The sequence below is a fragment of the Thamnophis elegans genome, chromosome 10 (genome assembly GCF_009769535.1).
Source record: "Thamnophis elegans isolate rThaEle1 chromosome 10, rThaEle1.pri, whole genome shotgun sequence".
Taxonomy (NCBI): Eukaryota; Metazoa; Chordata; class Lepidosauria; order Squamata; family Colubridae; genus Thamnophis; species Thamnophis elegans.
Genome location: NC_045550.1, coordinates 49,654,802 through 49,682,508, shown reverse-complemented (window position 1 = coordinate 49,682,508; position 27,707 = coordinate 49,654,802). Strand labels below are relative to the sequence as shown.

Genomic DNA, 27,707 nt, shown 5'->3' with positions numbered 1-27,707 from the left:
GATGCTGCCTGGTGATAAGCAATAAGGGTTGGCCAATTTCATATTAGTAACCATGTTTGGTTACCCAAACAGTCCTTTTCAGGGCCACAAACAATAAAAAATATTAACAAAACACTAGCATCGGCCTTAGTAATTGCAGCATGTATGCCACTGGGTATGCATCAGTTAATTTGTTTTCATAATCATTGTAAGCATGCATTATAAGCATGCAAGAAAATTCACAATCCCCATCCAAACAGCACCAAATTGCAAAAAGCTTATGCTTTTCACTTAAAAAACCCTGGTATTTATTTAAATATAACAATATTTGCATAGTTAGCATAAAATATCATACAATCAATGGTGGGTTGCAGGCTCCAGTGTACCAGAGCTTGGCCGGAGCACCGAATACCATTACGTTATGGTGTTCCAGAAAGCCTACCCAACCTGTCTTTTAAGGCTTCCGCACACGTGCCTGTTGGGTACTGTTCCTACGTGATGCTCCGCTGAGCAGCTGGAGTATCGCGGAGGCTTGCGGAAGCGTTACTGACAGGAACGATGTGTCCATCTGGGCAACGTTGGGCCTATTTCAACCGTACCAGTTGGAACGTACCGGTTGGAACGGGATCCGGAACCCACCACTGCATAAAATCCTATCCAAAAAATGTCATAAACCATAAACTGTAAAGCGTGCAGGACTTTTTCACACATAATATATCCAATTATATTTCCTTAACTTCCCTGTGCAACAGATAAACAGCTTTCTAATCTAGTTAAAAATGTCATGTCCCCACTCCCTCAAATCCCTTTACTTTGCATTTCTCACTAGCTTCACTGAGGTTTACTCTTTAACTTTATTCCTACAAGGCTTAAGCTATACTTGATAATTCTTCTTAATTTGCTTCCAATTTCTTGTATATCTCATTTTGGTTTTTCAGTTTGTCACCTGACTTGTTATTCATCCATATAATCCTCAACGCTGTTCCTATTTTTTTGTTTTCCAAAGAAGCAGCACACAAGAAATGACATTGACAAAAAAGCAAACTTGAACCTGAGTGTCCTCACATTTATTTTGATACTTTTATCTCTAAAACATACTCACAGCTCCTTTCTTCTACAAATATTTCTAATTCTTCTAGTTCTTATGAAGTTCTTTTGGCTCAGACAGAAACTGCTTTCCCAGGTGTATTAAGCCAACAATATTGGAAGCCTTTCTTCCTTTTTACCTTTGGTATAAAGTACTTTGTAAATAAAAGCAGTGTTCCATCACTGGGCAATGGAATATTAAGGACATTTTCTTTTTGTCTGGTTGTCCTTCTTAATTAGACTGACATCACAGTTTATGTGAATAAACTATCAGAATTCTCTACAGAATTCTGCAAGATATAAAAAAGAGTTGCAGTTTAGCATAGTCTGATTCAGAACATGGCAAATCAATTATTAGAGTATGCTGAATGCAATTATTTTGATTAAGACAGACTTTGTATTTGTTGCTATTTAACACGAATTCGTTAAACCAGCAACAATACATTGCAGTGTGTTGCATACGTTAATAGGATATTAACGAGCTGGAAAGGGAGCTTGGATGTCTTCGAGTTGAACGCTACTTATTCCAAAGCAAAGTCGACTGCCACCAAGAGGAAAAGCTGCCTGAAGAAACTTTATGAAAGGGTTTTCCTCGTGCGTTGCGTTTTCACAAGCTTTCCTTCCAAACGCGGTAAAAGGAATCTCAAAAAACCCGCACACAAAACCCTACGCTTTCGGATCCCCAATGAACACGCCGTAGACTCCACGAGGTCTGTATGGGCGATAAAGTTTTGCCTGCCTAGAAAGGATCCGAGGCGAAAATTACCGGAAGTGATTATTTCTTTCTCTAAGCATCTAACTTTCTACTTCCCCCTTTTTGAGAAGGGGGGGAATGGAGTAACAGGCGTTCTCGCGAGAGTTGCTTCGTTTCTGTAGGGTTTGGCGTAAGCGGCGAAGTGCTGCTTGTTAGGGAAGGGTAAGTTAAGATCGAGAAGACAAGAACGCGACCCGTTGTGTTGCAGGTTGGGGAGGGAACGCGCGATTGGGGAGGGGAGGGGAGTGGGGGTGGCGAGAGAGCTCGTGCCATACTGGCCGTTGACTGGCGTCCCCGCGACAGCTTAGCTGCCACGTGCAGTTGGAGGTGGGTGGGTGGGTGGGATGGGCTGATATGAACGATGTCCCTTCGCAAGCCCCAGGTAGCTTCGGAGTTAAACCCAGGATCTGTGTTCAGGAGGATCTAGAGAGGGTGGGTGTCGCAAATGTGCTCTCCGGGAGGATCATTTTCATGCCTTAGAGCAATATTCCTCAATCGTGGCCATATTAAGGTGGTGGACTTCGACTCCCAGAATTCCTCAGCCCAGCATGTTAGCTGAAGAATTCTGGGAGTTGAAGTCCGCCCATCTTAAAATGGCCAGAAGCACTGCCTTTATACAGTAGTTCAAAATTCATCTGTTTTCTTTTCCCAAAATATGAGAAATGAGCCAACAAATTGGGAAGAACTGTTACTGCCTGCTTTGCTGTTGAGCAAAGAAAGAAAAGTCCCTAATTAATAAGAACCCAAAGGTGTGCCACTTAGGTTGACTTCGCTTGTTAGAAGGTTGCAAAAGGGGATCACATCACCCAGGGACGACACCGCACCATCATAAACATGAGTCAATTGCCCGTGTTGGATTTGAATTTTGATCACGTGACTATGGAGGATGCTGCAAACAGCGGCAAGTGTGAAAAATAGACATAATTCATTTTTCATTGCTGTTGTAATTTTGGACGGTCACTAAACTGTTGTAAGTCAAGCACTATCTGTATTGCTTCTTATAAATATTTTTCAGTGGAGTACAGGGCGGGGCATAACCTTTTCCTAGGGGGTCACAGCAACACTTGTAATAACAACACAAATAATTCATACACCATTCGAAAGCCCATCAAAAACTGAGTTTATTGACACGATTTAATAGTCAGTATGACCACCATTAGCCCTTCGAACAGCATTCAAACGAGGTGGATAAGAACACAACAAATCTTCAAACAGTTCCGTTCGATTTTCCAGATTTTTCAACACAGTTTCCAAATTCATTCTCAAAGTTTCAACCGAATATCGATTTTGACCTTGCTCCTGAATCATCAGAGCTTCCACTTCATCCTTAATTATGGCCCCAATGTTCTCTGCCGGATTGAGATCTGGCGAATTTCCCGGCCAGACGTCATTGCCCCAAAATTCGACATTGTTTTCCTTTAACAATTGCTGAGTCGCATTTGCACGCATGCAAGGAGCTTTGTCATGAAGAAAGACAGCCTCACCAACCACCAAGACATTGTCTGGATCACTGAGAAATGGAATGACATTCTCCAATAAAATTTTCTCACGGAAATAACTGCCATCCCAGGATTCCCCTTTATCCTTCAAAACCCAATGCAGTTTCTTGGCTGTGAAAATGACGAAAATCCCGATGCAAGTCGGATTGCGAACGATTTGTCGATATCGTTCATGTTTGGCGATGTCGTCGACGTCTTTAGCCCAAATTCGATCGTTCTGGAAATTCGGTTTTCAAATGGCATAAACGAAGAATTCGTCAGATGGCGCCAAATGAAGAAAATCTTCCTCGGTCCATTCAGACAACCAATCGCACAACCAAAGCCGATCTTGAACGTGTGTTTGAGTTTTCAATGGTTTGCAAATGACGTGGAATGGCTTCAAACCTTCTCGTTCTCGATATCGGCCGATTGTCCTTTGATCAACTCGTTTTCCACGAATTTGAAGGATTTCTTGGGCCACTTTTCGGTTTCCTTTTCGTTGTTTGCGACTGCCAGTTGCAATGATGGCTTTGCTTTCTTGGGACAGTTGCAGAGGACGCCCTTCTCCAAATTTTGTGAAACATTCTTGGGCTGTTTTGTTCCAATTATCAGTAACCCAATCCGGATGACGTTTCAATTTGTTTGCAATCCATTTTCGATTGATAAACGTCGCTCCAGCATCGCGAGCCTCTCGAAAGGCAATGCATTTTATTCTGTCAATGATCCTTTGTTCTTCCGAATCGAATTTTCCAGCCATTCTTAAAGCAAATTTAACATTTAATAGCTCATTCAATTCAGTTTTTTATGGGCTTTAAAATGAGGTGTCGCGGAAGTTGTAAACTGCTGTCGATCTTGCTGTGACCCCCTAGGAAAAGGTTATGCCCCGCCCTGTACATATTTGAAGTTTTATGGATAAATTTTGAATGGTTCTTAAAAAATAATACTGTTATTCACATAATGACTGTTCCGGAGTATGAAAAAATTTAAAAATACTGATTTACCAGAATGCTAACTTGCCATTTTAAAAAAAATAAAAATGGTGCATTTCTGTAAGCACACTAGTGTCCAACATCTCTTCCCCAGCAGTGGTATCTGCTTCTGAATTGTGGTAGTTTGGTTCTATTTGGTTCTATAACTCAGTTCCTTCCTTTAGTTTCTAATAGTGTGGCTAAAGCCAGTCCTATAATTATTGCTTTTATATTTTGCTTTTGGCACTTGGTATTTTATGGAATTATTAAATCTTCGTTTCTTGGTTGAAATTGAAGCACGTATCCTTCCACCTTAAGAATTTTAGAATGTAATAGATTTAAGCTTCATAACTCCATTTACCAAGGTCTGACTTTCTTCCACTAGGTGTCAGTGTTTGTAACTTTTGAGAATCACATGTGGAAGAAGACATGGAATATATGAAAGAGTATACTCCGGTTCACCAGGGGAACATGTGAGTAACATAACTTTAAAAGTCAAACTAAACATGTAGAAAATATGAAATCATAGGATTAAATGTATGCAGGGGATTGCCTATTTGAAAACGCTATAACAGACTGTCATTGCATATTGAAACATAAATTGTTAGGTGACAAACTTAAATCAGGGTGTTATAATGATTTTTAAGCAGTGCAGTGACTGAATAGAATAGTACACAAGGTCAAACACAGAATCCCAGATCTGTAGGCGAGACAGGTAAATTAAAGGTGGAAAAAAGAAGCGACAAGTTAACTCTATATTGATGCTAAGAACATGGACATATGAACAAAGTAACCAGATGTCAAAAAGGACTTAAAGTAGTTCTTAATTTTATTCTTTGATTTGATGAGGAGGGTATTGTTCCATGAGGTCTATCAAGTATCTGCATAAATGGTTTGGCTTTACATCTTAAATATCTTCTCTTACTTCTTAAAGTGTGGTTGTATTCTCAAATGATTCTGAATATAAGCCATTTGGAGATTAATAATAATATAAACAAATTCTGTGGCATATGCATTTGTGCAACAAAATATTCTGAAAATGAGAATTACACTACACAGATTTAATCCTTGGGATACCATTTTTTATACATCGATTTTAATGTTGCCTACTTAGTTTTATATTCAATGTAAAATGCATTAGTATTCCAGAATTATTATATTTGTACTAAAAATGGTAACAAAATGATAAAGTTGCTTTTTCCAGTAAGAGTGTACTGATTGCTTGTGATTCAGATTTGATTCACTGATTCAATTGGGACTTTCTGTCTTGATTCAGAAATATGCTTTGATGTGCAGCTTCAGTCAAACCATCCTGGTATTTGAATCTCTGAATCAAAATTGTACTGATAGTTGTGTAACACTCCTGGCACTACGTAGAAAGCAAAGTTATGTATTCGTTATCCTCTTGGTTTTTTTAATAAACAATGTGTTTTATTTTAATGATAATTGTATGTGTTATAGCTTATGTTGCCAGTGTGGCATTGCAATCCCACCAAACCCAGCCAATATGTGTGTAAACTGTTTAAGAACTCAAGTGGATATCACTGAGGGGATTCCTAAGCAAGTCACTGTTCATTTCTGCAAACAGTGTGAAAGGTACCATCTACTTTCTGGATTTTAAATTAACAGCTATGTTTAGATGTTATGATAGGCCAGTTTTTTTAATAATTTAGATTAGAATTGTAAATCTTTTATATGCTACGCAAGCACTCCCACTTAGTTCCACTTGCCAGCAAGTACTCGTACCAAACCTGGAAAACCATAGGGTCTGTGTGCAAATAAATAATTATAGCTTATTTTCCTTTGCTTCTGATTAAATGTAGATTTCAAATTTACTGAATTACCAAATTACCAAACATTTGTATCAAGAAATGAAATAGCAGTATTTTTAAATTGAAATTCTGTTAGCTCAAATTCTAAAACGTTTCTGATATTCATCCAGAGTAAATTAAGTTCTGTGAATTTAAATACAAAGATTTGTGTAATGGGGTATATTGCTGATAGAAAAGCCCATTGATTGAATCACTGCTCAGATTTAGATTAGAATAATGTAGTTAAAAAATAAAATAAATTTTGTGAATTCAGTGGAACTTTTTAAGATTGTACTATAAGTTATGTTTTATTACCATTGAAATTAATAAAATTAGTCATTGCTACATGTTAAAAGTCTTCTTGATGTCCATTACTCTAAAACATACTTTTATATTTAATAAAAAAAATGTATGCACTTGTGTTATCAAAACTGACTGCTGGGGGTAGGGCGGGAGGTTGCCTTAAACATAAATGATTCAATTGATCCCCCCACCCCTTTCTTTATATTTCAGATATCTTCAACCACCAGCGGCTTGGCTACAGTGTGCCTTGGAATCAAGAGAACTACTTTCATTATGCCTTAAAAAAATTAAGGCTTCTCTTAGTAAGGTTAGTCATACATATGTTTATTTTTGTATGAATTTTACTTAGGTTGGATACTGCTATCACTCTTGAACAAAAAAGTTCAGTACCCAGAAGTATCGCTCAGACTTTTTTCAACTTTTTGCTACTTCCAAAATCCAGAATTCCTAGTCACTGTGGACCAACATACTTGAAAACAAATGATTTAAGTTAGGTAATTATAACATGCACTGAGTTTATTTTTTAATATACAGAAAGCATGTGTATTTTTATTCGTGGTAACATTAGTTAAAAGCTAAACTTGAGTCAATATGTTTCCGTCTCTGTTATGTTTGCCTTTTTGAGCAGTCATACAATAATCATGCTGTTTCCTCCTAATAGGTTCGGTTGATCGATGCAGGATTTGTATGGACTGAACCACATTCTAAAAGACTTAAAGTAAAGTTGACTATACAAAAAGAGGCAAGTAAATTATTATTTTTTTCAAAATTACAGAATTAATGTGCTATTTGAGAGACCGCCTTCTGCCAATAACCTCCCTGCGTCCCATCAGATCGCATAGAGCGGGCCTCCTCCGTATTCCATCCGCCAGTCAGTGCCGACTGGCGACTACCCGGAGGAGAGCCTTCTCAGTTGCTGCTCCGACGCTATGGAACAATCTCCCCGTGGAGATTCGTACCCTGACCACAGTCCAGGCCTTCCGTACAGCCCTCAAGATCTGGCTAGCCCGTCAGGCCTGGGGATAAACTCTTCCGCCCCTCCCGAATGCTGAGAGAATGTTGTGTTTTTAGTATTTTTCAGTTATTGCACATTTCTTTTTATGTTTTGTCTTCACTCCCCTTCCTTGTTATTGTAAGCCGCCCTGAGTCCCCTCAGGGAAAAGGGCGGCCTATAAATGCTATTAAAATCTAAAATCTAAATCTAAATCTTTATCAAAAACCCAAGTTATGCTAACTAGGAAAATTTGAGGATATTCTTGTTCATTATTTGTTAAGTTTCTAATAATGATTTACATGCATTAAATGTATTTTCTCTAGGAGTGTACAGTATAGTCCATAACCTTTGTGGTTGGACTGTTATAAAGCTGCCTTCAAGGGGCTGGCCTTAAACATAACTCAGAAGCACAGATTGGTCTAGATGCAGCAGCTTGGCTGCTGATTAGGGGAATAAGTTTAATTATGTGATGTGTATATTGAAGTTGCTACAATGAATACTGATAACTTCCAAGATACTGTTTTTAACCTTTGAAGTCATACATGGCTTGGCATCATATACATGGCAGGATTGTCTCTCCTAAGCAGAACTGGAACACTGTGCATTGATTCTTAGGAAGATTGTCAGCTTACCCATTTGATATCAATTTAAGTATGTAGGAACTAGGTCACTTTTAGTAGAAAAAACACTTCGTACTGGGAGATAGAATGAATGTCTATCTTGTCTGTGTTTCATGAAGCTCTGAAAACCATATTATTCCAATGGGTTTTTTATGTAGATGGTGGATTTAGGTTGTAGTTACACTTTTGCAATGTATTTTGAAATTGGGCAGTATACAAATATTATTCTACACAAATAAATTGCAAAACATCTCATTTCCCAATAAATATTTACAGACCCCTCACATCCTGGACATAAACTGTTTCAACTCCTACCCTCAAAATGACGCTATAGAGCACTGCACAACTGTGTCTAGAACAACTAGACACAAGGACAGCTTTTTCCCCGAACAACATCACTCTGCTAAACAAATAATTCCCTCAACTCTCTCAAACTATTTACTAAGGCTGCACTACTATTAATCTTCTCATTGTTCCTATCACCCATCTCCTCCCACTTAAGACTGTATGATTGTAACTTTGTTGCTTTTATATTTACAATTTATATTAATTGTTTCCTAATATAATTTGATTGCTTATTTGTATCTTATGACTATCATTATTTGTAGTACCTTATAATTCTTAACAAATGTATCTTCTTTTATGTACACTGAGAGCATATGCACCAAGACAAATTCCTTGTGTGTCCAATCACACTTGGCCAATAAAGAATAAAGAATTCTATTCTAAACATGTATAGATTTGGGAGTTTATGCAGATCAATAAAACATTAAGGAATCCTTTTTTTGTAGTAGGTTCATATTATAAGCATATCCAGATTCCTCTGCAAAGTCTTAAATTCAAACTGAGTAATTATTCGCAATCTACATATACATCACTAAAAATATTTTTTTTATCATAGATTGAATTTTTTACTCATTTATTTATTTGTTTAATTAAAATATTTATATAGCTATCCATCTTTTAACCAACCCTGGGTAACTCAGTCAAAAGTCAAGACAATGTATAATATCATATAAATTAAACCAGATTAAAACCAAGCTAGCACCAAGTCAACCTTCTAATGTGTAATTATCCAATCTTATCTCAGGGTTGCCAAACTTTAAGGAACAGAACGATAGCGACTTAGATGAAAAAGACACACTTCCTAGTTCCTATCCGTTAGCAATATTTAGGGGAAGGGCCTGGGAGCATGTCCACTCATTGTCATTTAGCCCAATCCCTACTTAATGCAGGCTATTGCCATACTAGAGTTTCAAAATGGCCTTGGGTTGACAACAGGCTCCCATTATAGTATCTCTGACAGATTACCAATCATCTGTTTGTTCAAGAATTTCAGCAAAGGAATACTGATCATTGTGTTATGCTGAATCAATAAATTCCTCCTATTTTCTGGACTAAAAGTATTCCCTTGTAGGTTTAATCCAGTCTTGTCTTCTATGAAAAGTATTCCCTTGCTTCTAGTCTTGTCCGCCATGAAAATAGAGAATAAATCCCCTCTGTCTTCTATATGACACCCCTTATTGAAGATTGTGTAACATTTGAATATATTTTCCCTCAAGTTGTTTCTTCCGTAGGGTAAATGTATTTTTAACTATTTGTTGTAGTACATAGTTTCCAGATATTTCATCATTTATCTGTGCTTTATGAAAGTCTTCTAGCAGAAGAAAAAATGACAACCATAACTACATGTCTGATAAGTTTTGGAGAAGGAAAAAAATTAGGGAGAGATGTATTTATCCATTGAGTTTGCAAAACCACCTATTTGCCAGTTGACTCAAGGTGGCAAATCTTATTTGTTTTCACTTAGGTAATGAATGGTGCAATTCTTCAGCAAATCTTTGTAGTAGAGTATATTGTTCAGTCACAGATGTGTGAAGACTGCCATCGAATTGAAGCTAAGGACTTCTGGAAATCAGTAGTTCAAGTTAGGCAAAAGGTATGTATATGTGTGTATGTATCACTAATAATAAATGCTGAAGACATAATTCATCTGCTAAAATTTCATCTGATGTGTAGAAATGTAGAAATATACCTACGTATACCAAAACACAAATATTCTTGCTTGGTTGTTGTTGTTTTTCCTTACTTAGCTAGCAACTATGGGAATCTTTCAAACCAAATAGTGGAATATGAATGCTGTAAATAAACAAATTGATTCCAGGTTTCTCTAGAAAACGTATTTATTTTGAGCTATATCTTTATTCCTGCTTTTGTAATTTGTACGGGCTACATAGTTTTGGAAGTGAAGCGAAATGATAGTTCTCATAGTCTTTTTTAAATGCCTTTAATCCCTTTACAGGAATCTAAACACAATCGATGTATAAATTTTGTTTTATTTATAGACACTGCATAAAAAAACATTCTATTATTTGGAGCAATTAATTTTAAAGCACAGGCTTCACCAGAATACTCTTCGGATCAAAGAGATTCATGGTAAGTAATATGCTTTTACATTCTTTATGTAAAGCTCTGTGTGCCTTTGAGTGATTGGAGTTTCAATACTGATAGCATGAGTTACTGGCAGTCAAGAATAAGATGCTTGCTTTTTAAAGAAACCGGGTCACACAGGAAAGTCAGCTGAGGATTATTATTTGTTTGTTAAATAAATAAATTTACATTGCTGCCTAACTAGCTTTAGAGTAGAATTAAAATTTTATTAATATGTTTATATTAAACATATTAAAGAAGTCAACTTATGTTAGTCTATGAAAGATCAAAACAGCTTTTCATGAAAATCCAGGAAGATAAGATCCTTTATAAATAAATCTTCATTTCAATTTCATTTACCTACCTACAGATGGTCTGGATTTCTATTTTGCTTCCAAACAGCATGCTCAGAAAATGGTGGACTTCCTTCAGTGTACTGTACCTTGTAGGTAAGACTTTGTTCTTTAAATCGTCCATTGCACATAGTTGTTGAAGGCATTGTACACATATTGGAAAAAAAGTAAACAAACCCCAAGTTGTTAAACATTTGGAAGGGAAAAAAAAGTCCCTGCACTTGGTTTATTTTCTGATGTACCCCAGATCATCACTAACAACCCATAGCAGACATACTCATCTTTAAGTACTGTCTTGTTTGTCTGATATTATATTTGAAGATTTACCTATTATAGTTCCAATAATGATAATAGAAATATAGTGAAACATTAGATCTGGCAATCTCCCAAACAAGAATAGTGAAATGTACTTGGAAGAAGATTTCTCCTTTCAAGACAAGATACTGAGAGAGTCATCTTACAAGTGACATGTGCAACATATAAATTTAATAAATAAGTAAAGTTATACCATATATCATGGGAGCAAAATCCCGTGATCCGTAAAAACCGTGGAGGACAAAATCGCGCTCGACGAAAGCGCGCATGTGACGTCATCACAGCGCGACGAAAAAAATTAAAAATTGAAATAAAATTAAAATTAACGCAAGCCGATTCACATAAAGGTAAGGGTTAGGGTTAGGGTTAGGTTAAGGGTTAGGGTTAGGTTTAGACCCTTAGGGGTACGTTTAGCGTTAGGTTAAGGGTTAGCATTAGGTTTAGCGTTACGTTAACGGTTAGGTTTAGGGTTAGATTTAGGGTTAGGTTTAGGGTTAGGTTTAGGGTTAGGTTTGGGGGGGTTAGGGTAAGGTTTTAGCTTTATTTTTCGATGTTTTCGTCGCGCTGTGATGACGTCAAATGCGTGCTTTCGTCGAGCGCGATTTTGTCCTCCGCGATTTTGTGGTGGAATCCAAAATCCAATACATGTTCTTGCATTTTATCTCTGAAGTTTTTCTGCTTCTGTCTTTTGGAAAGAGAGAAAGATTATGCTCTGAAAACTAATAGTAGAATGAGATCCTTGCAGTTTTACTTTTTAATGAATATTTAACAGTCGGAATTGTTCACGTATTAACCATTATGGAGATGATAGTTTATATCTTTGGAGAATGTTGATTCTTTTGAAATGTCCTCTTTCAATTTTCACTTTTACAAACTAGAAGGGATTCAAGGAATACTGCCAAGATTTAGATTTGTAATTGTGAATAGGCCTTCTTTGCTACCTTATTTTACAGGATGGGGAGGGAAGGATTTTTATTGTGAAATCTAATTCATCTATTAATCTAATCCAAATATGATTTTTTGTTGTAAGCTTATGAGGATCTGTTCATTATGATTGTCTTATGAGGATCTGTTCATTATGATTGTCTACAAACCAGGCCATCATGACTTTTTCAGAAAACCATGATTTTTAAAAAAAATGAATTATACCTATAGTCTTATTTGCTCTGATTTGAGTTTGTCGTTGTTTTTTTAATTTCAGAATTAAATCATCACAGCGTTTGATTTCTCATGACATTCACAGCAATACATATAATTACAAAAGCACTTTCTCTGTTGAGATCGTTCCAGTATGCAAGGTATTTTCTGTCTTTGTGGATTACTACAAATCCTTTTTGCCCGGAGTTGGATGTTCCTTACAGATTGTATTTATTGTACATGTATTTATTCATTTATTTATTTACTTATTTATTACATTTATATGCTGCCTAATTCACTGTGGGCAGCATATAATGGATACTATTCACTATGAGAGAAAAAGAAGTGAGAAATGGACTCTGAATATGGGGTTCCTGTAAGAGCATTAATACATTATTTGCAGTTCTCAGAGATGGATAATCTGTGGCTCTTTGGAGATTGCCTTTTAATTTCAACCAGACTACATTAACTAGATGTGGTCAGAAGATGGTACTTGTGTTCTAACCACTTCAGATAATTTTTTTCATTCCTGACTTACATCTTGATGTCAGTAGAGGTTTTGGTATGAAATCTCATAAGTAAGTGCAGTTTAATTCAATTGAATGTTCTTCCAACCACAGTATACAGACGGTAGCAGCAACTATCTAAAATTTAAAAATTCGATATATAGATTTGTATGTACATACTTCATCAACTGCAGTGGTTAATAAGCTAATCTAAACAAATCAATTTTAATACTATTTAAATCTCCATTTAGCATTAATTAGCTGATATTAATTAATTCATTAACCTTATTGCATTAATTCTTTAATACCCGGACACATATCGGTGTACTTTTCTGATCTCCGTATGTCTTTCAGGACTGTAATTTTTATTAAAACAGTTTAAGATAGAAAATTGAAATAAATACCATTTTTTTGTTACTGTTCTTCAATTGCAGGACAATGTTGTGTGTTTGTCACCAAAACTGGCTCAAAGCCTTGGCAATATGAGCCAGATTTGCATCTGTGTCCGGGTAACCAGTGCTATTCACATCATTGATCCAAGTACTCTTCAAAGTAAGTTTGTTGATACTTTCTGTATGAACTGTAATCTTACAATACCAAAAACAAAAACTTGGCATGAATCTTAATGTCAATACAGTCCTAAAGCATTTTTTAAAAACTGAACTACTTTTAAGCTTTGAATCTACAGTTGAAAATGCATGTATCTTTGACATTAATGTATTGTTTTCATGATTGCGGATTCAAGGAATCTAAATACATTTTAAAAAGTAAAATATTATTTTAAAAAATTTAAAACATGTTTTTCAAAAGTTTAAAAATGTAAATTGATAATAAAATAATGTAATAAATGAAAACCTGCTAACTAGATACCACCTTACAGCTGTTTTAAAGCAGATTCTTAGATTCTGATCATAGGCATGGTATCATTCAAGATTCTTCACAAGAGTTTTGTCCTTGAAATCAAAAGGACCCAAAACACAGAAAGGCAAATCTTGAAATAAACTCATCCAGTCATGCTTTGATATTATATGCAAATACACTTACTCATCTACAATTAAGCTGTGAATGAACAATATGGACCTCATATTTGCCCTTAGCAGCTAGAGTCCTAGGTTTCCAGCTATCTGAATTTCTAAGACATTAGAACTTAACTAGAATAAATACTTGTTGCGATTCCTCCATAATTTGTGTGTTCTATTTCCCCATTCAAAGCCTAAAAACTACTTCACCAATATCAGGTTATTAACCAGAACACCATATCAGCATCAGTGGTGGGTTCCGGATCCCGGTGCAACTGGTACGGTGCAACGGGCCCGGCGTCCACCACATGAACACGCACAGCACGCGCACATGCGTGCAGCGCATGCATGCATCCTTCTCTCTTGTGATGCCCCCGTGAGCCTCCGCAACACTCCAGCTGCTCTGTGGAGTGTCGCACAGGCACTGTGCATTCTCTGCGCAGAAGCGCCAAAGAGCTCAAATACAGGTAAGGAGCTCAGGCAGGCAGGTGGGCCCTCTGGAGCACCGTAACAGAAAGGTATCCGGTGCTCAGGGCAGGCACCGGTATGCCTGTTCGGGGGCGTACCACCTGCAATCCACCATGATCAGCATGTATATCCAGAAATGTCAACAATTGATTCATAAATATCTAATCTGGTTCCTATTTTCTTCTTTTGCTCTTTCAGTTGCAGAAATAGATGGAAATACTTATTGGCGTCATCCTTTTAATAGCTTGTTTCATCCAAAGCAGTTAGAAGAATTTATTGTAATGGATATCAGTAGAACCTATGAACAGAAGCAAAATGCTGGTGCAGGCATGAAATCCAATAAGGTAAGCATATTTGTTTGGTTCTCTGCTAGAAGCTTGAGCAAATCTTGATTCCTGATTAACATTGTTTCTCTTTGCAGGTATATTGCATATAAATATGATAGTTCCAGCGAAGTCCTTGTTTCTTCAGAATGAATTAAATGTTGTCTATTTTTATATAATTAATCTATATAGTTATCTCACCAAAAGTGAATTTGGATGGCATACAACAAAGCTAAAATAACTAAGTAAAGCCACTATTATTAATTGTAAAACAAGAAAAATAAAATAAATAAGGAAATAATAAATATTAATCTATAGCATATTTAATTAGAATTATATTCAGCAGTTGGAGTAACACTGCCAAGAAGATCATAATTTCATCCACAGAGGTATGCTCAGGATTATCCCTATAACTTTCTTTGCTTTTTTAAAGGCTTGATCTAAAATTTGTCATGCTATACTTGGAGGAAATCCTTTAAAATGAAGAGTATTTTGCGATTAATCATGAATAAGCTCAAACGAGTTATTCAGATGATTGAAATTATGATAAACTTCAGATTTTATAATTTAGGGGTATGATTAGAATACTTTTATTTAGGAAAACAACTTTTACCACAATCTTTGAATTTATGAAAAGATGGATTCTTGGCTTGCTTTAGAAATATATGCAAACGCTTTATTTTCAATGATGTCATGACAATAAATGTGATACAATTAGTCTTAGAAAGAGACATATGCTGTAAATTACTATAATTGTTCTTGTCTAACGTAAGCAAGTTTACAAGAGTAACATTCTGTATTTAAGTATAGGTTATTCCTAGCTTAATTATCACAATTAGGACCAGAATCAGTTGTTGAACAAAGCAGTCATTAAGTGATGCATTACAGGAATACTTCATTCAACAACTACCGTATATACTCGAGTATAGGCCGACCCGAATATAAGCCGAGGCACCCAATTTTACCACAAAAAACTGGAAAAGTTATTGACTCGAGTATAAGCCTAGGGTGGGAAATGCAGCAGCTACCGGTAAATTTCAAAAATAAAAATAGATACCAATAATGTTTTTGAATATTTATTTCAAAGAAAAACAGTAAACTAGCGGTGTATTCAATGAAATACTTCACTCACCTCATGATGCTGATGTCCCGCTGTGATGATGATGTCCCGTGCAGCCGCGGGAGCGATGTCCCGCCTCCTATGACACACGGCACAGTGATTCCTATCATTGGATCACTGTACCAGAGGAGGTGGGACATCGCTATGTGGCTGCTTGCCATAACAAGGAGGAGGTGGGACATCGTTGCAGAGCGGCAGGAGGGGGAGGAAGGGGAATCGTAAGACAGCCCTGCATTACATTAGAACGTGAGGAGGGGGGATGGTGCGGTGCGCGCTGCGCGGCAAACTGACACAGAGGGAGGGGAAACTCACAGGGGCACTGGGCCATTCACGAGTGTCACCCAGCGGCATGGCCCTGCCCCTTTTTCTCCTCCATTTCGGGCAAATTTTTCACTGACTCGAGTATAAGCCGAGGCGGCTTTTTTCAGCCCAAAAAGTGGGCTGAAAAACTAGGCTTATACTCGAGTATATACAGTACAATCCTGGCAATTCCCCTTGTAAGTCATCAAATGAAGTCACGCGTCATTAAGTGGACAGAGTCCCAAGTAACAAGTACAGGACTGCCTCAGGATGAAGCAGGACCCTAATAAAGGGCTGAATGCTAGGAAACCTCCACAGCAGGGGAAAATGCAGGAAGGTCCAAACAGTTAGGAGGGTCCAGGGGCACACTATAGTATAAAGCAGCTCCACCTACCCAAAAGTAGGGCAGAAGGCTCAGGAATCAAAGGCCAGAAAAACAGCTAAAGCTTCAGCAGCTGCACCTAAAATACCCCTTTTTACCTAACTCCTGGAGCCGGTAGAGCTAGCTTTGCGCTGAAATAGCAATAACACTATGACTAATATAACCACTTCACAGTGCTTGACAGCCGTCTCTAAGAGGTTCACAGAGTCAGCGTATTGCCCCCAACAATCTAGGTCCTCAATTTTACCCACCTCGAAAGGACGGAAGGCTGAGTCAACTCTGAGCTGGGGAGACCCGAATTCCCAAACTGCAGGCAACCGATGATCAGCAGAAGTCACCTGCAGTACTGCATTTGAACCACTGTGCCACCACGGCTCTTAAATAAAGGAAAAAAACACTTGGCCTCACTTTCCCAAGGTTCTGCCAAGAGAGCATATCTTTCCCAAGTTTGCACAGAGAACCACTAGTTCTAAAAGGAAAAGTTTTGGCTTAGCTTCCTGTGGGTTAAAACCACAACACAGATTTCTAGAGGAGATCAGCTTCTGCTTGGTTTTTTAACAATCAAACAAAGCTTTACTTTGCGATGTACAAATAAATCATATATGCATTGTGATAATTTTATTACTTTAGTTTGCAGTTCAGTGCCAAGCCAAATGAGATCCGTGATTTAGTATTACTAATATACAAAATGACCTTGTTATATTACTTGAAAAACCACATGTGAAAGTAAACTGAGCCTATAGTGGATTTCATGTGTACAGTAGTGATTGCTAAATGGGTGGTGAACACCAAACATGTATTGCTGGAAAAGCCACATGTGAAACTACTAATTGCAGCTTAGAAGATTGAATCATTTGGCTAGAAAGTAATTTGTAATTGTTTTGCTTCAGTTAATGAACTCCTTTTCATGTATGTACTCTTTTTATTTTGACATTTCTAAGCATATCCTTGCGGAAGCCTGGGTTCAGAAAACCTCAGAATTGAATACAGACCATCAGTATTTCTGTCGTACTCACTTGGGGCATCTTCTGAATCCTGGAGATCTTGTATTGGGGTGTGTAATATTCTGCATCTTTCTCTGCACATACAATGTTATGGTTGATACACATGATAAAATTAAATGGGAGAGGGAAGAGTTGAAAACAAAGTTATTGGCCAAATTATGGACGTATTCCAGTCAGTTTTTCCTATCATGTCCAATTGAGCGCTCATTGGTAAAAGATAGAAAATACTACAGTGCTTTATCTTTGCAGTTTTAAACCAGGTTCCTTATGCTAGTCCAACTCCAAAGTCCACAACCTACATTAAAACGTCTCATTTTAGATATCCCTGCAACTAGAAATTGCATTTGCTTCTAGAAAGAGTAGAAAGGGGGTCTCTAAAGCCTTGGTAAATCTCTTGGATCAAAGCACATTGGGATTCAATATTTTTATATGCTTTGGAAACTGACACAGATTCTGTCAAGTCTCTCATTAATATTTTAGTTATTTGCATAATGACACATTTTAATTTTTTCATGAAAATGCTCGATGGTAATTAATCCTGGTGTATATTTTCTCCATCCTACTCAATAGTATTGTTTTGGAAATAATATTTTTGTTAAGATTTATAGAATAATAAATGATTAATATATGTTTTTCATATTTTTATTTTCCAGCTTTGATTTGGTTAATTGTAATCTGAATGATGAATTTGCAAATAAGATGAATCCCCATAATGTTCCAGATGTGGTATGGTTTTATCATTATTTTTTCTTTAAACAAGTTGTTTCTTAAAATTGAAAACATTCATAATTATGGCATAAATTCTAAAATTTGACAGTTTTATTTTAGTTTTGTTTTGCTTTCTTATTTAATTAATTGATTTCTTCTGTTCTATTTATATAGCCATGTATCTTACAATACTGTGTCTAGGTGACTTAAATTTAAAACAATACAAATATATTAAAATACAAATAACGTATTAACATCCAAATGTTTTGTTGGCCACAGAATCCCACATAGGCTAGAAATTCTAAAATTTATTGTAAAATACATCTTAATGCACACTAAGAATTCTAACTTGTCTTTATTTTTATATGTATATTTTGGTAGCATAAGAAATTAATTTTGCTTCATGTTATTTTATCTTAGCTAGATGTAGAAATTATATTTGTTTTTCTTTTATGCCCAAGTTCTCTAACAAGCACTATTCATTTTTATTTCTACAAATCTTAAACATGATCATTCTGTCTCCCTGAAGTGCCTGTGAATTTTACATGTTTGTATGAAAAAAAATCACAATAAAATTTAATTTAATTTACAATTAAAATTGGGCCAATACTTTTTTTTCAAGTATTTCCTTGTTGTATAAGGGAGAGCGTGTAAGTCCCCAAAGTTACACATGATCTAAAAATCTTATATTCAGACAGCTTGAGTAGTCATTTCCAAATGGTAATTTTTAAAGTTACCACTTCTAGTTTATTTTTTAAATACTTTTAACAAAGTCCATTGTCTCCTTATTTATACTTTAAGTCATTTCTTTTTTCCAGGATCAAATTAAGGGTGTAGAATAGACTGGTGTAGACATAGGTTTAACGAACTTGCTATTTCCTGTCACTTCTACTCTTGGTCAAAATATTGGCTCATAATCTGCACTATATGTGAAATGGCTGGAGTATATAGAGAAGGCACTTTTAATGCCTTTAATGCACTTTTATTCTTTGGAAACTGCTGTAGTAGGGTTTATTATTATTTTGATCTGAAAGGTAAAAATTAAAAATGCTTTCAATAAACAATATATTGGCTTTGCATTTTGCACTGTAAAGAACCAAAATGTCAGTTCTAATAATAGTTTTAGTCAAATTATTTACAAATGTTCTATTTAATAAAAAGCATGGATTTTCAGGAAATCTCAATATTTTTCTTTAGACTGTATTGATCTAGACTTGTTTTTTCCCCTGCACCATTCATAGGTTTTGATTAAAAAAAGTTACGATCGCACCAAGCGTCAACGTCGCAGAAATTGGAAACTGAAAGAATTACAAAGAGACCGAGATAACATGGATACCGATGATGAAAGGTTATGAATTGTTTTAACCTCCTTTTTTATGCTTTATCTTATCTTTTTTTCTACCAGCTTAATCTGCCTACTTGTGCTCGTTTACATTGCTTGCAGAAGATCCGTGTGAAAACTATCTACATGACATATGCATTTATAAATGAAGTCTCACAAAGTTTAGCAAATATAAAAATTGGAGTTAATGTATTTGAGCTACAATTGCATAAAATGGGAAAATCTAGGAATCTTAAATTGTGCTCTGTGTTTTCCCCCAAAATTTGAGCAGAAAAACACAAATGTGAGGAAAGAGCTTATTCACCTATCTCTTGATGTCCATTTTGATTGAATTTGCACATTGGCCTGATCATAATTTACGTTGCCTGGTTTTGCTTGACTTATTATACAATCTCAATTATTTTTATTCAGAAATAAATTGATCTAGCCAGTAAGGCTATGCAAATTTTTTGAAAAGAGCACCTTGCAAAGCACATTGGCAGAACCAAAGCCCTTTGCAAAGCATTGACACAAAGCACTCCTGAGTGTATTAAAGCAACTCTAATCCTTTTGAAGATTGGTACAGCTGTTTTTAGGGGTTTCTCTTGCTGTCTTATTTATTTGCTTGTGTTGTAACCTCTTCGCTTGATTACTGTCACCAAAGGAAATGTTTCTATGCCTATAATCATAGAGAGCTATGAAAAGTTTTCAGAACAGCCACACAGAGATATAGCTTCATGTGCAGCAGTACATTTTTCAAGTCCCCATTCCTAATTCACCAGTTATCATTAGCCAATTGTATTAAGTATGAAGTCACCATTGAAACAAGTTGTTGCTAAGTATAGTGTAAACCAACATGTATATAAACCCAATTTATATACTAAATTAAACACTGAAGATCACCAGCATTGTATTTGGTTGTTCTGTACAATTTGGAAAGTGATTTTTCTCTGAACATCATATACACAGAATAGGTTCATATGGAGCAGGAATTTAATGTTTGTAACAGTTATAAGGCATACCTTTGAGCCAAATATTTGGTTTTCTTCATGTTATTTGCATGTGCACGTAAGTAATCTAGAATGTGTATAGTTCTGGATGGAAAAAAAAGTTGGCTTTATTTCCAATGTGATATTTTTACAGACAATACCAAGACTTCCTAGAAGATCTAGAAGAAGATGAAACAATTAGAAAAAATGTCAATATTTATAAAAGTAAGTTTCCCACATTCATTTCATTCTTCTTGAATCCTGCAACATTAGGGAATATTGCATCTATAGACTCTGCAATTCATGGGGTCATATTTTTTTCTTAAATTAGCTTTATTGTTAAGACATGTTTGATTATTAGTGATTTCCTTATCTATTCGATCTGCCAACATTTTTAAAACTATCTGAGGATTAAGATAATTAATTTGGCATAGTTAAAGAGATTATTAGAAGCTGGAATAATGAGAGTTCTAGTCAGTCTTAGGCATGAAAGCCAGCTGGTTGACTTTGGACTGTCACTCAGCCCTAGCAAGAAGAAACTAGGAGTCACTTCTGAAAGTATGGCCAAAAAACCTTCAAATGCTTGTCTCTGCGGTCAGTGGATGCTAGGATTAACTCAATAGATTATAACAGCAATAAGGATACATTGGCTCATAGGTTTCTCTGGACATGGACGTCCACAAAGAACAAATTACAAACACACATCTTTACCCACATATCCATTTCTAAGATGATGTCCTTTGTTTTATAAAAAATTGGCAACAAGACTGTGAGAATTTACCATTGGCTAGTTTATTTTATGGGTGTCTGTTCTCTTCATAGCTTAAACATTTATATGTTTACAAGTTACCAATTTTTTAAGATTGTAACATTCTATACCATGCAGACAGCCGTGGTGTTTGATCTTGTAATAATTTCTTTGTAGATTATGTGCTATGTTCTCATATTGTAGATCCAGTGATACCAGTGGAGAGTGACACAGATGATGAGAACATTCCCCAAATCAGTCTCACTGAAATGCTTGAAGACCTTCAGATATCTGAAGATGCTACAGGGGGAGAAGGTGCCGATATGCTGATGGCATAAGTTAGGAAGTCTTGTTAATTTAATTTTATTCGTCCTTGAGAAAAAGTCCCTAAGAAATCTGTTATAGGCATTCTTGATCTGAAAAAGAAATAATATTGATAAGATTTGGAAGAGATTAAAAAATAAATGCTCCCAAAAGGTATAATTATAATGGTTAATAGAAAAGGAAAAAATGATAGATTTTAAAGTTTTAAATATATACATATGTATATCAAATTGGTATATTTCCAATTATTTCAATAATTTCAATATCTGTTCTCAGTACTTTGGGGCTGTTGGTGTTGACAAGTATTAAACCTCAAACTAGTATTTTAAATACATAGTTTACAGCTGACAAATATATGAAGTCTGATTTGTTCAAATTAGGAAGTGAACAATTTGAATCAAGATTATTCATATTATTTGAAAACAATTTAAAGATCTTTAAAGATTTCAAAGTTTAGTATACTTTATGACTTTAAGTGTCAAAATATCATGCGAGTCATGAAATTATGCAGATAATGCAAAGACACATATTATTATAATATAATTTATCTAATATCATTTGCATTACAACATCATGCTCCATAAAATGACATTTCTCTTCTTCTCCAGCTATTGTAATTTATAAACTATTTTTTGGTTTAGGACTGTATGTGAATTAATAAACTATGATTAGGATTAGGATGATAGTGTAATACATGAACCCCACAATTAAGCATACCAGCTAATATTCCAAATATTTAAAACTATATTTGTGTCCTTCAGTTCTTTCAGAATAATGGTGATTGAAATCCAGACAGGTAGAGAATGATCAGGCTAGAATAAACTCTGTTTAACTTCTCCAATAGGACATGATTCTTCAGTCTTCTGTTGAGGTTAGAAATATGTTCATGAGGTAAAAAGGAGTATCTGTATTACAGGTCTGAAAAATACTTTCTTTGAAAAAAACTTATTTGCACAACATACTCTCATTGATAAAAGTGAGAAGTAGACACACAAACCACATAAAAGCATTTCTTTAAAATATGCTGTATTAAGCTGACACCATTTCTATGGTATGCTAACTGCTTTTGTTTCGGCTTTCTTAATATGTCATTATCTGATCTTTAAAGAACACCAAGGAAGTCTTTCTTTTCTTATTTCCATAAGTTGATTATAGATGCCCAGGCACAGTTTTTAGAATGATAATTCATGATTACAGATACCATTTAATTATGCAATGATATTTCATAAGTACTTGTCTAAAACTAGACATGTAAGAAAGTGTGACACATGTGTTTATGAAAGCACAATGAGGAAATCTAGGAGTTTTGTCCTTGCCAAATCAATTATTTTACAAGTGTGGCAAAGTTTGGGGAAGCTAACATAAGGAGTCTGCACAATTTTTTTTTTTCCTATTGAATTTCAAGATCTCTCCCTTGAGTTGAGTTGAGGCAGTATCAAATAGCTTTACAATGATTAAAAAATGAACAATTTCCCTAAATAAGGACAACATGCCATAAAATGATTTCATAAAAGATTGGTATATAATACCTCATTTTAGAGTAATTAAATAGAAATGGTATCATTACTGAAAGTTTTTGTAGTTTAAAAAAATGCATTTCTGAATCCATATGATGTTTGGAGGGATAGTATTTACATCTCCATAAGATTTCACTCTAAATGTTACATGTAGAGCGGATGTTCCATCAAAGAAGCTTTAGAAATTACACTGCTATTTTTACAATGAATTTGTAAATGCTGTTTCACTGTTTTGGTAATGACTACCTTCATTAAAATATCTCTCAAGCTTGAACTATTCATTGCTGATACTATATTTCAACTTCATCTCATATCTTGTACACTTAATATATTTGTTCTGCATCAATGCCGCATGATCCATTTTATTTTCATCGAAGTCTCTATAAGGTGTTCATGAAAACATTCTTAGCACTGAAGCATAATTAATTTCAGCTATATGTTCCTAAGATTAGATTGTTGACTTGCAAAAAAAAAAAAAGGTAAAATTGCATTTTAAATTTAGTGACTGAAACATCTACCAATCGCATTGCCATTCCCGATTGTCTTCACTACATGGGGATTATCTGTCACATTCACACAAACATTTGATGAAAATGTGACTGGCTAGTATGTGCTTTTAGTTATGTTGTGTGAACAATAACAGTTGCAGTAATTCAATGAGAATACTCATTAAATTATATTTATATATTCTGCAAAAACAGCCTACATATGACTCATAATTTATGGTTATATCCGCAGTGCATAACATTTGTAGTAGGCCAGCTAATTAAATCTTTTGCTCTGTTATGACGGGAAATAAACAGACAATTCCTATAAAAATTGCAGATTAAATGTGAAATCAGCAGGGTTTCTAGTGACTATAGAATGGGATTTATTTGCTTTGATTTTGTGTCTCCCTGAGGGTTAAAGTAAACAAAAATAGAAAACATAAATAAATACAGAAAATTCATCAACCAAAAAGCCACCCACTGATAGCCATGATACATTTTGGAGTGATAGTTTTGACACATTTTAATAACAGCAATGGAAATACTTGACATTTTTTTCTTTCCCCCTAATGTTTAAAACACATTAAAAGTTGCATTTTTAATATTCTTCCTATTATTTTTGTTATATGTGAGAAGAAATGTATATTCCTATTTTTTACATTTAGTTTGCTATTCTTCGTTATTTAACAGAAACTCAAAATAATGACTTAACAGTGCAGTGAGATAGCTTTCCATTTAGTATCAGTCAGTGTATGTGTGTTTTTCTGATGCTGCAGAATTTTTTCCTATTGTCAGGGATTATATGTTATTGCAGAGCAAAACCATTAGGCAGGCTACAGGGGAAAATACAAAAACATCTCTCTTAGGATATGTCCTATTTTAGTCCTTTTAAAGCACATCCCGTCTTCATAATATATATATTTTTTTTTAAAAAAACTTTCCTGATATTGAAATTTAAATTTGCAAATACTTTCAGCCTCCCTCCTTTCTGCTGAAGTAGTATAGTGCTAAGAGATTCTATTCTAATTATGCTCAATGCATAGATATGATTTTTAGAAATTACAATATTTGTTTCAGTCTTGACATGTTTAGATACATTCTCTTAGAACTGCTATTGTGTGTTAGCACAGGAGACAAGTAGTATCAGCTGTGTACTACTCAAGGGTCATAGGATAATTAAACACAGTAGCTACCAGCCAAGCACATTGGTAAACTAAAACTTTCAAGTGCTAACATGTACTCTTTAACTCTTGGTAAAGATTAAACATTAATGAGATAAATGTTTTGTTTCTGATACTATTATTATGATATTAGGAGAGCATTAGTATTGCAATATGAGAAACAAAATTTTCAGGTTTGAAAATTAATTCAAGGTAGGCACTGCCCGTTTTCAAACCTGTTCTGGGTGGTTCACAGTACACATTCTATTCCTTTGTGGTTTAAGATTATGTAACTTCAAATATTATCTAGTATTTTCTCAAGTTTTTCGATCCATGGGAAAGGAAGTCAAACTCGGGCAACAATAACATCAAGAAATTAGAGCAAAGGAGAAGAGAGCTGACATCACAACGACATGACATGCAATCTTGGTGCTCCAAGATTGCAGTCGAATTCCTGCCACTGGAAGGTCCATTCGGACCTAAACTGTCCCACAGAGACAGTGATTGAAAAGGTCACCTCCTGCTGATCTCAGGGACACCGCAAAGTCCCTGAAAGATCCAGGAATAGTCTTTTTTTCCGGCAACAGAAACTCAGCTAATGAAGCTGCTGAAGTTGGGACAGCTCCGGAACAGGAAGAAAGCGGAAAGAGAAAGTGTGTCGAATTGGTGAGGAAATTTTATTATTAAAGGAAGAGACTACCCAAGAAAAAAATTTAAATTAAGATTGAAGACAAAAGACTGTAGATGGCGTGATTGATCTGCATTGAACTTAGTGTGTTATCTAGTTTAATTTCTTTTTTTTTCCCACGGGGCTCTCTATTTTTTAAACTAAATGGATTATTTTTTTTCTTCTTTTTTCACTTTTGCTTATACCTATGGATTAAAATTCTCCTTTTTATAATGCTTGTTTTGATTGATTGGATTGTTTTTGATCTCTATTTAAGGTTTTTTTTTTCTTTCTTAAGCTTGGAATATAAAGAAGAAAATAAGAAAGATTATAAAGAGGGTTGTAACAACAGGAGGAAAAGCAGTTACACTGCCACTTAGAGGCTTGAGGCTGGATACATTGTTTTTTCTTCTTTCTCTTTGATCACTTGAGATTCAAGTTTCTTACCGATTGTTACTGACAGTGATAGTAGGAAATGCATAAGTTGTTTATACAGGTGCCTTTTGAAAGTTCTATCATTAGCTATTGGAGAAAAGACAACATTTTGACTTGAAAGATAATAAATGAACCTGTTTGAAGTTTATTAAAATAGCCTTGAACCCTATAGTGGCAGTATCTGCAAAATTGGCCCAGCAAGAAAAAGAAACTGTAACATTGCAAATGATTATGTTTGAAATTCAAAATCTGTTAGTTGTGACAGAATTGAAAAGAGTTTGGAGAATATGGAATACAAAACAGAAAAATCTGATGGCGAAACTCAGGATGTTTACCAAATGAAGAAAGTGGAGGACAGAGTTCAAAAGATGGAAGAAAAAAATGAGCAAAGAGATAAGAAAACTGGGTACTGACAACAAAATGAGTGTGGTTGGTAATTGCAAGAGCAGAATATGAAAAGGGAAGATGGATGGATTGGAACTCTACCCCAGACTTCAAAGCATAGAAGAATAAAAAAGAAAAATTGACGGAGATAAGGAGAGAAATCTTAATAGAAGCACTAGTAATAACCAAAGATAAGCTGATGGAAAGAGCAGATATTGGGTTTCAAGCTTTTGTGAGATATGAAAGGAACAGCTTGTTGCCAAGGGAGGTTTATACAAGATTTATTAAGAAAGTAACTAGAACATTAATGCTACAAATGGCAAGAGATATAAGACTGTACTATTGCTGGAGGGATACAGGTTGATGCAATGAAAATATATAATAAAAATTAAGCTAAATTTAGTTTACTAGTAGTATGTATAAAATGAAGCGACAATAGCTATAGTTAAATAATGATTAATGATAACAATACATATATATATTAGTTTGATAATGTGAAATTTTATATAAACAATATATGGAGATTATGAGAGGAGATTTAAAAGCTTTATCTAGAATATGTTATAAAGATGTATTATGATTGGATGATTTTAGGATGATTTAATGGAATGTTATCATAATCCTATTCTAGATTTTGAATATTATATATAAAAGGATGTAAAACAATTATAGTCAGATTAAGGTTGAGCTATAATAATTGTGATATACATGAATATAGATGAATTTTAAAATATGCAATTTGATATGAAAAGCAGGTGGTGACTATGGAAGAGATGCATGGAAATACTGCAGCCAACTGACACACTTTCTACAATTTGTAATGGAAGATGGGTTTTTTTATTTTTATGTTTGTTTGTCCTTGTTTAAAAACAAATAAAAATTGGGTTTTTTTAAAGAAATTAGAGCAACAATGAAGAAATCTATGGGCTTTCCCCACTGCCCCCTTGTAATACTTTCTATGTTTCTCATTTGACAGAAAAAGTTTGACATAAAATTCATTCTCTCCTGCTTTATTATGCAACTCCTCATCCCATAGACCTTCAGATTGGTGGTCAGGGCTACAAGATAAAGTAGGAAAATCACCTGTTTACCATGCATATCCTTCATTCCATAAATTGTTCAGTGACTTCATATGGCCACCCGTAGCAAAGAATGGCCTGGAGCCCAGGGCAGAAGAACTGCATAGCACCAGTCCAAACTAATCAACAGAAGGGCTCATTCTTCTCCTACAGGCCAGTTGACTGTACTTGTCTCAGCATGGGTAGGGATGTTCAGCACATTATTCTAATATTTAGTTCCACTGGTTGGAGTCAACTTCAGAAGACAACGATATTTATCAACAATACCACTAAACATGACCTAATCCATGACCCATATGAAGATCATTGCCATCCACTTCAGTTAAACTCTATTGAAAGCCTATTACATTAATTTAGCTACATTCATGATTGCCTTTTGAAATTTGCCATCTTACATATGTTCCAGTAAGTATTAAAATCAGGAACTAATTTACCAAATGCACATCTCTAGTGTTTAAATCGGGCCATTTGGTAAAGCTTAAATAGATCATATACCAATCATTTGACAGACAATGAAATACATATTTTATACTGTAT

General features: G+C 35.1%; 1 protein-coding gene across 2 annotated transcripts; it reads left to right on the top strand.

Annotated features, from left to right (window-relative positions):
* The first annotated feature begins 1,883 nt into the window (after positions 1-1,883).
* NMD3 (NMD3 ribosome export adaptor) lies at positions 1,884-23,231 on the top strand. Of its 2 annotated transcripts, none has more exons than XM_032225325.1 (16): positions 1,884-1,981; positions 4,651-4,738; positions 5,727-5,861; positions 6,590-6,686; positions 7,041-7,121; positions 9,804-9,932; positions 10,339-10,429; positions 10,794-10,872; positions 12,293-12,389; positions 13,169-13,286; positions 14,420-14,565; positions 17,288-17,400; positions 18,004-18,076; positions 19,300-19,406; positions 20,523-20,593; positions 21,321-23,231. In XM_032225325.1, the coding sequence occupies exons 2-16, from the start codon at positions 4,695-4,697 to the stop codon at positions 21,452-21,454; spliced, it is 1,515 nt and encodes a 504-aa protein (XP_032081216.1). In that variant the 5' UTR covers positions 1,884-1,981; positions 4,651-4,694; the 3' UTR covers positions 21,455-23,231. The 2 variants fall into 2 exon arrangements, with proteins under 2 accessions (XP_032081216.1, XP_032081217.1); XM_032225326.1 differs by having other exon boundaries at positions 1,884-2,027.
* Positions 23,232-27,707: the final 4,476 nt, after the last annotated feature.